Here is a 17,740-nt window from a genome sequence, read left to right as displayed (position 1 = left end):
CTAAATTTAGAATTACTTGTTAGATTTTAAGATTTTCTTTAGTATTTAAAAATGAACACTCACAGCCTATGACAATATTCATAACCAAGAAGTTCCCCGGAGCTAAGCTGGAAAAAAGAATGAAAATTTTATATTTTTGAGCATACTATTTAACATTTAACTCTTAGGGAAATAGAAGTTTGCTGTAATTACCTGTTTAAAAATATGACAATTTTTAAATTTGTCTTTGATTATTTTAATAAGCTTGATTATCAGAATTTAGAAAGCGTATTCTTCCTTAGCCCCGTTTACATACTAATCTTTTCACTGTAGTACGAGGAGAAATGAGGGTCCCTGAAGAAGCTCTAAAGGTAAAAAGTTGTTTCCTTATTTCTTTTGTAAACCTACCGTTTACTAGGGTTGATTTCACTCATGGATGTTTCACTTGGATTTTAAATGTTTTATAGCATGAGAAGTTTACCATTCAGCTTCAGTTGTCCCAGAAGTCTTCAGAACCAGAATTACCAAAATCTGCATGTGCCAAAAGCATAGATTCCAAGGTTGCAGAAACGGCAACAGAAGTACAGCACAAAGCTACAGAAGCACTAAAATCTGAGGAAAAAGCCATGGGTAAGTTACCCTCTTTGAAAATACCATGTTTATACTTGATTATGTAGAAATGTCATGCTTTGTTCTAAAAAACTCGGCCAGGTCCATACAAAAATAATAATGACATTTCACAGTGGGTTTTAAAGCAGCCAGTGCTTTCACTAGAAAGCATTACAAAACACATTATATGACATTGGTATGTAGGTGCGTTTAATATGTTTAAATATTTGAGGGTAGTAAATGTAAGTTACCGTACAATATTTTTATTATTTCATGTTTGTTTTTTCTTCTGAATTATAAAAACTGAAGTGAATTAACAAGAAACATCCAATGATGCTACATTATCATAATTATCACTTATCATGTTCCAGGAACTGTAAGAAATGCTTTATATAAAAATCTCTTTCATACAAAAGCAATTTTTTAAATTTGATAAACATTACCAAATTTGTTCAGATGTAAATCTATTAGTCCTGTTAACAGTTAGTTTAAGTTTAGTTACTGTACAATACCCTACAGCTTTAAAAAAAAAAGCTTTTTAAGGATCACTTATACCAAAATTTACTTTAGTTTTACTTTTTATATTTATACTTAATGAGTCATTTCTATAAACCAAAGACTGATAAAAAGCTATTGGGCTATAGCAGTTTGCATACCATGTTTCCCTGAAAATAAGACCTAGCTGGACAATCAGCTCTAATGCGTCTTGTGGAGCAAAAATTAATGTAAGACCCAGTATTATTTTACTATCATTAATATAATATAATATAATATAATATAATATATAATATATAATATAATATGTTACCGGCTATAATATAATATAATAACGGGTCTTATATTAATTTTTGCTCCAAAAGATGCATTAGAGCTGATTGTCTGGCTAGGTCTTATTTTTGGGGAAACGTGGTACTAGCCAGTGCAAAGTTTCATTTATTCAATCATGTCCAACATTGAATAAGGTCTTACACAAATACTAAGTTGTTCAACTTACAGTACTGTTCAGCTATCTAGACTATACTTTGCTTTTCATTAAGTAAATCAACCAGGTAATTTTAGCATTCTGCAAAAGCATATTCTTTTTTCTGTTTCATATGCTTTAGACAGATTTTTCCCACCTCTTTCCAGATACTTCTGCTATGCCCCGTGGTACGCCATTGTATGGACAGCCGTCATGGTGGGGGGATGGTGAACTGGATGAACAAAGAGCTTTCAAGTCAAATGGCAAATCGGAAGAAAAAAGTCACGAAACTGGAACATCAGGTAAAAAAATCTTAGACTGTGGATTTGGGTATATTTGGGGAAGAATTTATTATCTAAGTAAAAAAAAAAAATCTGTGTACCCTGAAAAGAGATCTATTACTCTTTAATTTGATATAAAATATTTGATTAATATTTTAATGATATTGCCATTTTAATTTGAATTTATTCTGAATAATTCTCACATAAATTATTTATTCCAATATCTTTGGAAATCACTTTTGTTTAAAATGTTTTTTCCAGCTGATTTATAAGATTGTTAAAACTTGGGAAAATATTAATAATAGGACATTTTAAAATAATTATTAAAATGTTTCAATTAGACCAAAATAGTAGGTGCAAACTAATTTTGTGTTTTCATTAGATTGACAAGTATATCGTCATATTTTTAAATGAATGATTTATATTATGTTTAGAAACATGATATGAAATTAAAACTTCTTTAAAACTTCAGTGCGTCCAATTTATGGGGATATGGTAGCAATCAGGTTAGCCAACCAAGTTCAGCAGCCAGAAAGAATAAATAGTTCCGGGTCACATTCTAGGATTAAAAATAGTAGGTACAAACTAATTTTGTGTGTTTTCATTGGATTGACAAGCATATAGTCATATTTTTAAATGAATGATTTATATTATGTTTAGAAGCATGATATGAAATTAAAACTTCTTTAAAACCTCAGTGTGTCCAGTTTGTGGGGATCTGGTAGCAATGAGATTAGCTGAGTTCAGCCGCCAGAAAGAAAAAATAATTCCAGGTCACGTTCTTCGATTAATAGTCAAGGAACATATTCTTGTTTCTGGGAGGGTATAGTAGTGAGCTAAGTGTCCAGAAGTCAGAAAATCAGGGTTTCCAGGAAATAGATGGAGGTATAAACTCGTCTGTTACGTGAGAACTTGGCAAAGACATCAGTGCCGAAGATGGAGCAGCCGGTTTCTGTGATAACAGCACATAAGGATCCAGAACTGAAGGAATTAAATACAGGCACCCAGGGAGCTGGATGGAAAACCAAGTCTGACTCTGAGTCAGACTTCTCAATTTTCTACCTTTGATCCTAGATCTACAAGATAAAGACAACATTGTTCTTAGCTGGAGAATTAAGAACACTGGTTCTTTAAACATGCTCTAATTTTACCAGGATACATATCTCAGAAAGTTGGCTTTATCAACTTGATTTTCCAGTGCCCCAAATGGAAATTGTCAACTTTGCAAATAAATTCCCATCACAGCTTCCTTGTTTTTAAGATGAGCACTGTTTTCTTCATGTCCCAGCTCAGGAACTTAGTGTTAGTGAGCATATCCTCAGATGCAAATAAGAGAAATGCTTCCTGAGACAAAACAGGAAGGACATTTCCTGGCTTAAATCTCTGAACCTCTTCAGGACGGGTTAATGCAGTTTTCAGCAGTGGCATCAGCTAGCTAGTCTCTGTCTCTCAGCCCTTCTATCCACAGTGGCTATATGCTGGGGAGTTTCCCCTCAGACTCACACACTGCCTGCCAGCAGCAGTCCGGGATGTACTACTTTGATCACAGCAGGCAGAAAATAACAAAGGTGGCTCCTAGAAGACCCCTCACAATGGGAAGAACTTCCCGCAAAGTTTCAACACATCTCTTTCCTCATTGGCCTCTCACAGATTCAGGAGTAGGTCACCTGCTTATCACTGAACCAAATCCCTTAGCAAGGATTATGAGATTATCCTTAAACCAGCCTTGCCCACCCTGAAGCTGAGTGTGGGGTTAATTTTCCCCTAAGGCTCGTGAGCTGTGTCAGGAAACAGTGGGTACCTGGGAATGTTGGAGTTCCTTTAGGAGAGAGGAACAAGCAATGGATATTGGAAGGCAATCAAGGATGTCTACTTTATTTGAAGTCTGTATCTTACCTTCCCCTCATCTGTCTAATACGTTACTACTTCTGTTGCCTTTTTTTTCCATTGAGTCATAATTGACCTTCCTACCTCCAGTTTCAACCCTCCTGCAGTTCATTTTGCACAATAAATGTAAGCTGTTTATTCTTTCTTTCACGAAACTACAATAGCTGTCTTTTTCTTGCCAAATAGATTTTGTGTCAAAGTTCTCTCTAATTTTGTCCCACTTTCCTTAGAGAACCTTGTCATACTGCCGGTTGTTTTTGGTGCTCTCTCCCAATGCATTCCCACATAAATTATACTAATTCCTGCCTGCTTTTCTCCCACAGACAAATTTACACATACATCAGATGATAAAAAAATTCTAAATGATGTATCTGCATATATGTATTCTAATACGTAACACTCTTGATTCAGTATTTGGTGTATATGCCTTCTCATCTAAACCTAAGTTCCTTATTTCAACAATCAAATATTATCACTGTGCAATAGAGCTACCTAGGAGAGAGAGAGCGAGAGCGAGAGAGAGAGAGAGAGAGAGAAAGAGAGAGAGAGAAAAAGAGAGAAAGAATGTACTAATTATTAGGTGGTTAAGAGAAAACACAGCAGAATGTAACAGCAGTATTGCCAAATTCTGAAAATAATTGTGATAGTGATTTTATCTGGTCACTAAAAATCAATTCCTCTCTTCTCACACACAAAACAACTTTTGAAATCTAAAGTACATAACTTCTAGAATACAATGAAGTATATGTGTAATTTCTGTACTGGGGACAGAACCATGATAGATTCATAATAGCTAATACTTCAGTGGTGCTTACTTTATCCAGACACTTTCTAAGTATCCTGCATATGTTTAATCACTTAATTCTCAGGTGGTTGTTATTTTCCTCATTTTATAGATAAGGAAACTGAGGAGCAGTGATGTGAATTTACTTACCATGGTCACTCAGCTAGCACATAGTGTAGCTAGGATTTGAATTCAGGCAGCTTGACTCTTTAACCATAATCAGTTAACATTTCAGCAACCATTTCACACACACAATCACTACAAAAAGATATACTTTGTAGAGTACAAAGGTTTAAAGAAACACTCTAAAAACAAATTGGCATGAAAAATTAATCCCTCATAACTCAGCATAATAAAATAAATCTCAAACTGTGAAGCATTCAGCAGCAATCTTATCTATGTGAATGAAACTAAATTCTTAAATGATTATCAGCTTATATGGCCTGTCTTGCTGAGTGTCATGCCTGGGAGATGACAAAACGTACCTCATAATCTTGGGATTGTTTTTGAGTAAGAAGGAGTTAAGTGATTTATATCTTGCATTTAATCGCTTAAAGCATATTGTCAGATCCAGCTGATTAAGAGACTTACGAGAGTCTCATTTGCTTTCTTATATTAGTATACTGTTGTTTCAGATTTATTGTTTGTAGTTTTATTTTTTTGTTGTTTTTTAAGTTTTCTTATTTATCAATTATAGTTGACATACAATATTATATTAGTTTCAGGTGTTCAACATAGTGATTAGACATTCATATAACTTATGAACTAACTGATCACCCCAATAAATCTAGTACCTATCTGACATCATACAAAGTTATTATTGTATTATTGACTGTATTCCTTATGCTATACTTTATATCCCCATTACTGTTTTGCAACTACCAATTTGTAATTCTGAATCCCTGTACTGTTCATTCACCCCCAGCCACCCTACCATCTGGCAACACTCAAAATGTTCTCTGTATTTATGAGTTTGTTTGTTTTGTTTGTTTATTTTGTTCTTTAGATTCCACATATAAGCAAAATCATGCAGTATTTGTCTTTCTCTGTCTGACTTACTCCACTCAGCACAATAACCTCTAGATCCATCCATGTTGTTGCAGATGGCAAGATTTCATTACTTTTTTTATTTTATGGCTGAGTAATAACTACATTGTATATAAGTACCATCTCTTTTTTATCCATTGATCCATTAATGGACACCAGGTGATCTCCATTATCTTGGCCATTGTAAACAATGCTGCCATGAACATATGGGTGCACGTGTCCCTTCAAAGAAATGTTTTGGGTTTCCTCGGATAAGTACCCAGAAGTGGGATTCCTGAGTCCTTTGCTTATATTGCCATTGTTTTAGAGTATTTTGTGTGGTGTAAATATTGCTACTTTTTGTTTATTTGCTTCCATTTTCATGAACTATTTCTTCCATCCCCGTACTTTGTTTGTGTCTTTTGATTTGAGGTGAGTCTGTTGTAGGCAGCATATATAAGGGTCTTGTTTTCTTTTCCATTCAGCCCTCCTGTGTCTTTTGATTGGAGCATTTAATCCATTTACAATGAAAGTAATTGTGGGTAGAGATGTAATTATTGCCATTTTATTATTCATATATTTTATCTTTTTTGCTTCTTTAAAGAAGTCCCTTTAACATTTCTTGTAGTACTGTTTTGGTGGTAATGAACTCCTTTAGCTTTTTCTTGTCTGGGAAGCTCTTTCCCTGTCTCTCAATTCTAAATGATAGCCTTGCTGGGTAGAGGAATCTTGGTTGTAGGTCCTTGCTTTTCATCACTTTGAATATTTCCTGCCAATCCATTCTTGCCTACAAAGTTTTGGTTGAGAAATCAGCTGACAGTCTTATGGGAGCTCTCTTGTAGGTAACTAACTGCTTTTTACTTGCTGGTTTATTTTGTTTTTACTTTTAAGATTCTCTCTTTGTCTTTATTCTTTGCCATTTAAATTATGATGTGTCTTATTGTGGGCCTCTGTAGGGTTCATCTTGTTTGGGACTCTGCACTTCCTGGGCTTGTATGACTCTTTCCTTTGCCAGGTTAGGGAAGTTTTTCATCATTATTTCTTCAAATAACATTTCAATTCCTTGACTCACTCTTCTTCTGATACCCCTATAATGCAAATGTTGGTGTGCTTCATGTCCCAGAGGCCCCTTAAACTAGTCTCCTTTTTTTGGAATCTTTTTTCTTCTTCTTGTTCTGATTGGATGTTTTCTGCTACCTTATGTTCCAAATTGCTGATTTGATCCTCTGCTTCATCTGATCTGCTGTTGATTACATTTATTGTATTTTTCACTTCAGATATTGTATTCTTTATTTCTGACTGTTTCTTTTTTATGTTTTCTACCTCCATTTTTATGTTTCCTATCTTTTTGTTGAAGTTCTCATGGAGATTATTTATTGAGCATCCTTATAACTAGTGTCTTGAACTCTGCATGTGTCCCCATTTTGTTTAGTTCTCTTTTTGGAGCTTTGTTCTGGCTTTCATCGGAACATGTTTATTTCTCTCCTCATTTTGGCTGCCTTTTTGTGTTTGTTTCTCACTAAATGTTCACAACAATCTTATGGATAGATATAACTATTTCTCCATTTTACTATGAAGAAAATGAGATTTAAAGACTAATAGAGAGGATTTATCTGATTTCAAATCTTATCCCTGCTTTCCACTAAATCAGGTTGCCTGGTTATAACCATCTGGCCATAATATGATGCCTTTCCACTCTATTATGCTACTTGACATTGTTATATAACCAATTTCTGGATAAAATAAGTGTTGACTTGTGTAGGTCTCAGGTTTCTAGTCCTTGGAGTAAAGATGATTTTGCAGTAGGACTGAGGGAATGATATCCTTAAACTCAATGGTGTGCAGTTCTTGATCTCTTCTGTTTTAATGTGTTATAATGTGAAAACATGTTGAAAGTATGTTAATATTAAAATTGTAGGAACTTTTCATTCACAATGGAGGAAAAGATTTCTTTGAATGCCGAGTGACAAGTGGATAAATCATATAACCCTGAACCAGCTTTTTGTGGTTTTTGCTTCATAGTTCAGTCACATCATTTTCTATGGGTATCCAGGTGGTGCTAGTAGAAAACTACCACCCCTTGTTCCTAGCATTACTCTATTATCTGAAGGATGAGCAAAGCAGACTTAATGAATAAATGAATATATGTGTATACATGTTGGTTGGATAGGTTTATAAACTAGTTGTACTATATGGAATTGATCAAGTGCAGTACATTGTACATAAATCAATGTATAAAAATAACATTTATGAATGAGCTTATTAATACATGGGGAGTGGTTAATGCATTTTACTCTCACGGCAGTTTTGAGTGACAGGCCTTCAGAGTAAACACTCAAAGTCTAATAGGACATTTTATTATTAAGAAAAAAATAAATTGTGCAGCATTGGTGCTTTAGTGGTGAGCATAGCTGTCTTTCAAGAAAAAGATAAATTAACTCTTTAATAAAGTTTTTAAAGCATGACTTCACATTATTAAGAGTCATATAACGTCTTGTTTCAAATAGCATGTAAAATTTTTGCTTTGATAATGTAGAGTTTTTGTTGATACACTTTTTTTTTCATTTTCAGTGGTGAGAAAAACTAAGTAGATTTTGAAAAGGATCATTTTTACATTGAAAATTGATTTTGTTAGATATTGTTGTTTACCTTGTGTATAGATTTTTTTTTGCTTTTTTTGTTTGAGTTTGATGTCTTCTATACCCTATCCCACACATGTGAGTACAGAAACATTGCTGTCCCAATCTTACATAACCTAAAAGCAAACAGTTTTATGATTGGTTCATATTCAGAGTACTGCCCAAAAGTCAGGTACAAGCGCCCGAAGAATTCCATCAAGGTTTAATATTCAAAAAATGTTTCAAAAGACTAAGTACTCGCTTAATTGGAAAATGATTGGAAACAACCTTGTTATTCCTCTATTGCCCTTTCTCCCTAATAAATGATCGGGAAATGGTTTTGCTATCAATATATTTTTAAAAGGAATGCTTTTTTGAGCTTTAGGGAAATCTTTTTTATTTGAACTCACTCTTTACCATCTTGATAATGACGTGGTTCTTTTGCTTCCTGAAAAACAGGGCTGTTTTATATATATACATTTTTGCATTTGCATTTCTAATAACATTTAAAGGAAAACATTTCAATTATTTTTATTTCTATACCTTTACATATTTTACGTATAAATTGTTTATTTTTAGACCTTTATATTTGTTTCTGGGGCAGCAGAAGAGCAATGATAGTGTTCCAGAGGTGCTTGCTTCTTCCACCAACTTTTATTGTTAATCTGAGATTTATAATTCTGCTTTCCTCCAAGGGTTTTTAACACTTGTGCATATTTTGCTGTATAGAAATGTACATTAATTATCTTCTGGAATTAATGGCTGGCAACTAAATTTTCTGTTTTTACCTTATTTCTTTCACACTGCTGCTTGTATGGCAATGCTTCAAGCACACCACATGTTTTGTCTTGAACATTCTTTTATTCTTTATAAAATGTATCTATCTTCTTGCAAGGATCATACTTCAGTAATATTTTTTTGGTCATTGTAAAAGTAATGGTTCTGAAGGCATTGGTGAAGAGTGGTAAGTGGAATCATTACTTCTAGAACATCGCTTACATACTGACTTCATGTTTATTTCCTCACTGGAACACCTGTTCTCCTTTGGAACTCTACTTGTGTTCAGATATTTCAGATATTTCATCCTCCTCACTTGATAAGGAAATCCATAGTTTTTTCTGTCATTCAAGGTATCTATATATACATTGAATATGCATCTCCATCTCCATGCGATTTCAATTCTTTTGCACCTGATGATTTCTAGAGCCAATTGGGAAAAATAATGGACCTAGCCATTCAAGGTCCCTCTCTTATCTGCTTTGCCATCCTTTGCCATTGTTGCTGCTTATCTTGCATCTCCTACTGGTAACCAAACGCCATGTTTATAATCAAAATTATGTCTTCTCTTTGACATTTGCCATTGTTTTTCATCCAGACTGTGATCTGCCATCTAATACTCTTGAAGTAGTACAAATGGCCATTACTATGCTCCCTCAAATGCTGGAAGCTCCCAAATATTTTGAATTTTCTCTTATTTTTCTCATTAGGGTGCAGCTTAGATGCCAAGCAAGTTGAGGAACAGTCTGCAGCTGCAAATGAAGAAGTACTTTTTCCTTTCTGTAGGGAACCAAGTTATTTTGAAATCCCTACAAAAGAATTTCAGCAACCGTCACAAATAGCAGAAAGCACTATTCATGAAATCCCAACAAAAGACACACCGAGTTCCCATACAACAGGTGCAGGGCATGCTTCTTTTACCATTGAATTTGATGACAGTACCCCAGGGAAGGTGACTATTAGAGACCATGTGACAAAATTTACTTCTGAGCAGCGCCACAAGTCAAAGAAGTCTTCTCCCGGAACTCAAGACCTGCCGGGGATTCAAACTGGAATGATGGCACCAGAAAACAAAGTAGCTGACTGGCTAGCACAGAACAACCCTCCTCAGATGGTCTGGGAAAGAACAGAAGAGGATTCCAAAAGTATTAAAAGTGACGTTCCAGTTTACTTGAAAAGGTTGAAAGGTAAAGTGAATTGATCATTTCAGAACTTCCTATTTTATGATAAAGAAAATTCAGTCTTCACAGTTACCAGACTACTATTAAATAATTGTGTGGTAGAAAACGTCGGCTTTTCCAAGGTTTATATTTGATTTTAAAGCTCAAAAGCAAACCATACTGCCCATGTCCAACTTATTCAGAATAGTCTGCCTTTGTTTTCTTGCCAAAACCAGATTGGTTTTGTAAATTTAGATTTATGCCGTTAAATATGTCTCCTTTTCCTGTGAAAATAGACTTAGTTCACCAGCGGAATTCCCTAGAACACAGTTCTCATCATTTTCTTGATTTAAGCAAAAGATATATTCAATTCTGTTCTCTACTATGATACTTCAAGTAAACTGTCACTATCTAGATTTTGAAAGAAATTTTCAGCCATTTGATAATGAACAAAAATTTTTACTACTTTGGTCACATTGTTGATAGAGTGTTTCAAACTGTTCTCAGAGGTTACCCATGAAACAAAGATTTTTATTTTAGAAATACTGAGAATCAATCGAATTACTTTTTTTTTCAATAGTAAGATTTTTATAAAAATCACAATTGAATTATTTCTTTGTGAAATAGTTTTTATGTATGTTTTATTAATTTAATACTTGGCCAAAATTAGCAAAATCTTTAAACCTGTACCTTGAGGTATTAGCTAATCAATTTTTTCCATTGGTTTTGCCAATTAAGGTTTCTTTAGAATTACTGAATACAGTTTTGTGTTATTCTATTTAATAAGCTGTCTACAAGTGGAATGATTACATGTTAATCTGACCATTCTGTTAACTATACAAGGAGTTAATGAGCTTTAGAAAATGCTTATTGAGATCAGAGACTATATGTTAGTTACCTTGTATCCCTAACACTTCACCTGGGACTTCAGTATGTGACAGGTACTCAGTAATTTGAATAAACAATGAATAACTTCACTATCAATGACAAGAAAGGCCCTGACTTAACTCTTACTTTATGCTCTGGGAATCTGATCAAGTAATAAAGAAATACCTATTTCTGATTTGCTTCTAAGGTACTTCAGGGTAATGAGATGTTGAGATTATCCAATTCTTTGTTAGAGCCTATTACTATGTTTAATTGAAATCATAAGCAATTACCTGGCATGTGTCCTTTGACATGTGATGGTTATTTTTTACTTCTATATAATATTAAATACATAGTTGAGACCTATATGTGTATGTATAGGTTCAAGCTTACAAATAAAAGCTATCCATTTGTAAACTGATCATTTTTATGAATTGGATAAATAATACTGATATCCTAGTATCATGTAAAAGGTAGCTTAAAACTTAAAAATTTAGAAGTAACATTATCCTTTTAAAACCACTCTTAAGAAATGTATAAAAAGTAAGTTAAAAGATTCTTTTAAAAGCTACCATTTTTAAAAATACCTGCGTCAAACCCTTTTATTGTAACTTTTTTAGTCAGTATCACTATTTTCCCTATTCACTGTTATTTTTAAGCCATCATTTTAAGACATTCTCTGTTCTTGAACAAGTCTATATCCAAGTAGAAGCATTAATGCCCACTTTCCCACTGTATCTATACATTAATGATTAGATATTTGAAAACCTTATCAGAAATTATACAATCAAAGTACTGTCATCCCTCAAAGGTGATTTATAGGTAGACATATATTCTAGTTTGTTGCCATTGTCTTGAACCCTTCTTTTGGATTTGCCCTCAAACCATCTTACAAGCTATCCAAGATAATGTCTTTGTGACTATAAAACTCAGTTTGGTCCAAGATAGATCCATTTTATTTCTCCAGATATATTTACGAATGACATTTGATTTTTCCCCAAAGTCAGAGCTGCTATTATTAGATAAAGATTTTCCATGCTTAGAGTATCAGAAGCATATACCTAGACTAAATACATGTAATTATAGTAAGTGGTAACAATTTTACAGTAACTAGCTTCTCAGCAACTGTTGAGAGCAGGCAGAAGCTTGAAAGTAGGTAAAAGAAAACAAACACAAAACACTCTGCTCCTACAAGAGTAAAGTGCATGCGCTTTGGGACAGTGGCGAAAATCATGTTCACAAAGCCCATGCACTCTCACCCTTCAGGAGCTGCAGCTGCTTTGGGCCACAGCCCCTGGCCTCGTGGCGCTAACCCACCCTAACAGCACTGAAAGAGCGTCAGCTTATGTGGGCGTGGGGAATGAGAGACAAAAGCCACAGAAAGAAACGTGGTGAGGACAGCTTCCTAGGGATTGTTTCGTTCAGTGGAAACAGAAATTTCAGTTCTGATCAGATGTCTCATCTTGTGTGACACTGAGAAATACAAGAAGGAATAATAATTTTCCAGAAAAGAAAGTGGCTAATCTATAAATTAAAACAGAATTTTTAAGCTTTAACTTAAAGAAAAGATACTGAAATGCCTACACTACTTATGTGCCAAATTTTATATGTTGGTACAAGAACTAAATTCTGTAAAAATAGTGTTCTCATGTTGTATGTGTGTGATATGGGTTATTTGGTCTTACTATGCAGGAAATATTGGAGTTTAGTTATATTCCGCGCTTACAAACTGGGTTTCTTTTCAATATATCCAATGCTACAATGAAACAGGTTGTAAAATGTCATGTTTTTCATGAGTTTATATTTATTTGAACTAGTGGTTTTGTTTGGTTTTGCCTTCCAACTGCTATCCCTAATTGGGGTAGCTTAATGACCTAAGGCACGGAGTCCATCAATTAAACACGTTTGTTGTTGTTTTTTTCTTTTTAGTTTGCATTTTGAATGGTTACTAATTTGAAGAAAGAGTCAGAGTTGTTATCGTACCTGAGGTTTCTAATATTACTATCACGGTGCGGGGAGTGCTCCCCCAAATCCCTCGTTGGGACTTAACTCCCTTTGCTTCCCTTGCCTATTTTCCAAAGCGTCACCCTTTTCTGTGCGCTTGCCTTTCTCTTCTCTGAGTCTTCTCACTCCTTTATTGTACCACATTTTTACAGCCAGTCCTCTCACGTGAAATCATTAGCACCAACTGGTAACCTCTATTAGAAGCAAGCCCGTGATCATTAAAACTCAACTTTTTCCTGGGACGTAGGTTCATTGTCCCTCCCAACCCCCGAGTCTGCCAGTTCTGTTCATCTTATTCGATGTCACCTTCTTCAGCAGATAATCAGATTAAAATTTTTAGCCCAGGAAAATTTAAAAATCAGATTTCCTCATGGAAACATTGGAATGTACCTGGTTGACTAGGTTCATTTATAGCTTTCTTCTAAAGAATCCATCGTTTAAGGCCTCATTTTATGATTCAGTCTAAAACATGCATAGGATAACGCTGTACTATCTAATAATTCTGTGCTACAATAATATGTTGTTATTTGATTATTTCTTCTAATATTATTATTTAGGTAATGAGAATTTTAAATCTGAAAAATCAAGTAATTTTCATCAAGTTTTCATTTAATCCCAAATACAACTATGAAGGGTAGCAAAAAGCCTTTGTTAGAAAGTTGATGTTTCAAAATCCAAATATATTTTAACTTGACTCTATATGCTTTATGGAGAAGACAAATAGATTTTTGTATGGCCATACTTAACACTGTGTCAGACATTTGGCCAGTAGATGCTTAGAATTATATAAGATTTTATAGACTATACTTTTTCATGATAGGCCTTTTAGTGTGCTGTATTTCACTCTTGAAAGCCACCAGAGTTTAGAGCACCAATGCAAATTTTTAAAAATTCTCATAGCTAGAAAGACATTTGTAAACAAATTTTACAGTAACTGGTGTAACCTATAAATTTACATCTTTTTGTGGAAAAGGAAATGTATACTATATTTACGTCAGTAGTGTACAACATTGAAAGTTAAGATCACATATTGACGGCATTTGTATTCTTGTTTCCTGAATAATGATAAGCATTTCAGTGGGATTGCCCTTTCTCCTCTTTCTTTTCCTCTCTAATGCTAGAAACAAATCTTTGATTGCTCAAATAAGGTATCAGGTTTGAAGGCAGGATTAATGTTTAATAGTGTTTAAATATATACTGTCACAGATGATATATGAATAGCATTGCTTATCTGTTAAGACATTGGTAAATCATTATAAAGTTAAAATTTGGAAAAAGAAAGACAATCCTATTCGCTTGTTTATAAAGGGCCTCATTGTTGGTTGAGCAAATTTGAATGTAAGCATTGCAGTTGAGGGAAGTTTGCAGAGCCTGTTACTGAAAAGAACGTATGACTTTGGATTGAAAACGGGAAGGGGGCAAAACAAACAGCACTTTTGTATATGTTTCTAATTTTCTACATGGGATTTTTTTTCCTTCTCTATTATGTGGTTTCTTTTTTGTGTCCAGGAAATAAACACGATGATGGTACACAGAGCGATTCAGAAAATGCTGGGGCTCCCAGGCGCTGTGGCAAACGGGCAACGCTGGAGGAACACTTAAGGCGCCACCACTCAGAACAGAAAAAGCTGCAGAAGGCCCAGGCTGCCGAAAAGCATCAAGACCAAGCTGTTGTAAGTCAAACTGCTTTTATGATTGCATTCTTTGAGGAAGACAATCCCAGAAAAAGGAGGTCATACTCTTTTACTCAGAGTGCGGGAATCTTGTGTCAGGAAACTACTTATTCAACACCACATACAAAACTTGAAAAAAGCAAGTCTCCAACAGCAGATGCCAAAGTGGTTTCTTTGTCTTTACAGACTAGCTCTGCGCATCACAGAGGGGGGCATGGTGTTCCACATGGGAAATTGTTAAAACAGAAATCAGAGGAGCCATCGGTGTCAATTCCCTTCCTACAAACTGCATTGTTAAGAAGTTCAGGGAGTCTTGGGCACAGACCGAGCCAGGAGATGGATAAAATGTTAAAAAATCAAGCTACTGCTGCTACTTCTGAAAAGGATAATGATGATGACCAAAGTGACAAGGGTACTTATACCATTGAGTTAGAGAATCCCAACAGTGAGGAAGTGGAAGCAAGAAAAATGATTGACAAGGTAAATAATTGAAATTTGGGTATGATACTAGTTTTCGTGTGGTGTATTTGATTGTTGGAAATTATTCGAGTCAGCATGAAATGTTCTCATGCAGACAGTGGTTATTGGAACTTTAGGATTTTGTCAGGGAACGGCAAGACTAACAAGAAGACCAAAATGCTTTCTGATTTTATTCTGCTTATGTTCTGAATTTGCCTGAGTTTCATAGGTCAAGTCCTGTACGTTTAAACTGTTTGGACCTTTTAAAGTTGTATAAATTTAAGATAGGATTTTTAAATAGTATACTTTGTTTGGCCATTCTCCCTTTGCATTTATTTAAAGACTAAAAAAACAAACAAAACCACGTTGCTATGACTGTTAAAATAAACATAAATATAGCTGATAATAGGTTTCTTGCCTACTAATTTTACATTGGAAGCAGATGAAAATACATATGTTTTAATCAATTTTGTTCTTAGTTTCTTTTGTTAATTTCTATTCACTGCTGTCTTTGGTGATAGAAGAGAAGCATATGAGAACAAAATCAGTTTGTTTATACTTTGAGTGCAACAAGTGTATGTCCAGTCAAGATGATTATTTACATTTCAGATCTATTCTTTGATGTTATTGGTTACTATGTATAATGACTGTTGTAAAGTAGTTTTTCTCAGTTTTCCTTACAATAGAAAGTTGACTTTAGAATCAGCTGTTTATTTTACCCTCTGGAAAATAGCAACTTAAGTTTGGCCAAGCATAGATCTTTTGTTCAAGTTCTTATCACTCAATGTGTGAGCAGCAGTAGCATCACTTGAGAGCTTGTTAGAAAGAAATGCAGACTCTCAGGCTCATCCTAAACATACTGAACCAGAATCCGCCTTAAAAGCAAGATCTCCAGGTTATTCAGAAACACATTGACATTGGAGGTGCACTAGTGTAAATGGTGAGTTTACAGAGTGGTCTTTCAGGGAGAAGACAAGATGACCTTTGGAATGCAGGAAGATGATTAGAATTTTCATTTACTTTTCATTTCACAGTTGTTATTTCAGTGTTCTGTCACGTATATAATATTATGTTGGTAGACGTATGTAATTTCTAAACACACATTTATTGAGGAACACAAGCTCAGGCTTTTACTGTTGAACTGCACAACTCCAGGCTTTGGAGACTCATTAGTCTAAGAAATACGAGTAGATGTTACGCGATCAGTGTCACGATGGTTGTTAACAAAAAAGTGTAGCAGGTAAGAAACAGACGCATAAAGTGAGTTGTCTGATTATATTAAAGGAAGTCTGTGGACAGTGTTAGCATAGAAAATGGCTCTTGGTGATTGTGAATTCTTGTCATCATTGGGAATTGATAATGACATTTCTTTCAGATGACTTTAAAGTTCCTAATTTTCCCTCTATTTATTGAGAACAAGTAGATTTAAAATGCTGTCAAATAGAAAATAAAAGAATAGGTTTTGAAAAAAGAACGCTAAGAAGTTTTAATATTTTTTGCTATTATGCCTTTGTTTGGTTTGTGATATTTTATTTATAGCGATAGATATTTTCTCTCTTAAAAGACTATTTTACAGTGAGGGATTATAGTATTTAAGAACATGAACACTTGCAGGCAGACAGACCTGAGATTGAGTATAAACTCTGCATGTACTAGCCCTTGAGTAAACTTGAGTAAATTAACTTCTTTAATCCTGTTTCTTTTTGTGCTAAAATAGAAGAAATTTCACTAGGTTATAAAAATTCAATAAAATACATAAAATGCTTACCACAATGCCTGTTTTATAGTAAGAGGTATGTAAATTTAGCTGAATTATTACCCTTACTAAGAGTTTCCACATGTGGATCTCCACACAAGGCACTGATCAATCCTGGAAAGTTCTCTCAGCACCAAAAGGGTCAAATCTGAAGCCTGGTGGAGGTTCCATTACAAGGCAGCACCCGGCCGACAGCAGAAAGCTGAGAACAAAGTCATTGTTGCAGATGAGACTCTAGGAAACTGCAGGGTGGAGAGCGTGGCCGCAAAACCTGCTGTCCACTGTGTGTAATTATCAAAAGCATCTTTTATTTCATTCTTAAAAAGACTCCCAGTTTCAATGACAAATAACATGGTCACACTGGATAGAGAAAACCAAGATTTAAAACAGGATTCATTTAAGGAATTAATGGCGGTATGTGACTGAGTCAGTAATTCAGTCATTCTTTGTTTGTGTAAACCAGAAAACAAAGCTGAGACCATTACTGTAGGGGGAAAAGAAGAACACCACATTATCTCATGAATACCAAACCAAAGCTGAGAGGCTACCAGCCGTGGTTAAAGCCAGAAGGCACATTCAGGCTCTAGGGAAAGGAGCAGGGCAGCAGGAGTCAAGTGTTTGAAGATGAAGTAACCTCTGCGTGTGGAGAAAACAAAAACCGAGAACAGCCCGAGTCAAGGCATAGGAGGACTTCAGGAGGAGGAAATGCAGGCATCACATCACATGGCTGACGAGCTCCGCCATCCTTTTAAAGTCAGGGTGTGTGGGGTAGACGGTGGGGCCATCCGCTCCGGCCCTCTGAATTTCACTGTTTGATCCTAAGAAGTTTTGTGTGGTCTCTTTCCTTTTTCACTTCATTGTGTGAGACCTGGTTTATTTCACTGATTTATTCATTTAGC

At 34.9% G+C, this 17,740-nt stretch overlaps 1 protein-coding gene across 12 annotated transcripts in view; it reads left to right on the top strand.

Moving 5' to 3' along the window:
• Positions 1-17,740, top strand: part of CEP170 (centrosomal protein 170) — a 108,900-nt gene that overhangs the window by 46,264 nt on the left and 44,896 nt on the right. For 7 of the 12 annotated variants that reach the window (XM_074316827.1, XM_074316825.1, XM_074316826.1 and 4 more), the window contains 6 exons: positions 295-350; positions 447-609; positions 1,717-1,851; positions 9,633-10,109; positions 14,463-14,626; positions 14,813-15,106. In XM_074316827.1, the coding sequence (XP_074172928.1) occupies positions 295-350; positions 447-609; positions 1,717-1,851; positions 9,633-10,109; positions 14,463-14,626; positions 14,813-15,106 (1,289 nt within the window). Of the gene's footprint in view, positions 1-291; positions 351-446; positions 610-1,716; positions 1,852-9,632; positions 10,110-14,462; positions 14,627-14,812; positions 15,107-17,740 lie in introns of all 12 variants that reach the window. The other 5 variants (XM_074316831.1, XM_019746818.2, XM_074316830.1 and 2 more) reach the window with 3 other exon arrangements.

The sequence above is a fragment of the Rhinolophus sinicus genome, linkage group LG12 (assembly GCF_036562045.2).
Source record: "Rhinolophus sinicus isolate RSC01 linkage group LG12, ASM3656204v1, whole genome shotgun sequence".
Lineage (NCBI taxonomy): Eukaryota > Metazoa > Chordata > Mammalia > Chiroptera > Rhinolophidae > Rhinolophus > Rhinolophus sinicus.
Note: the sequence above shows the minus strand (reverse complement) of the source record. Positions and strands in the feature narration are given on the sequence as shown.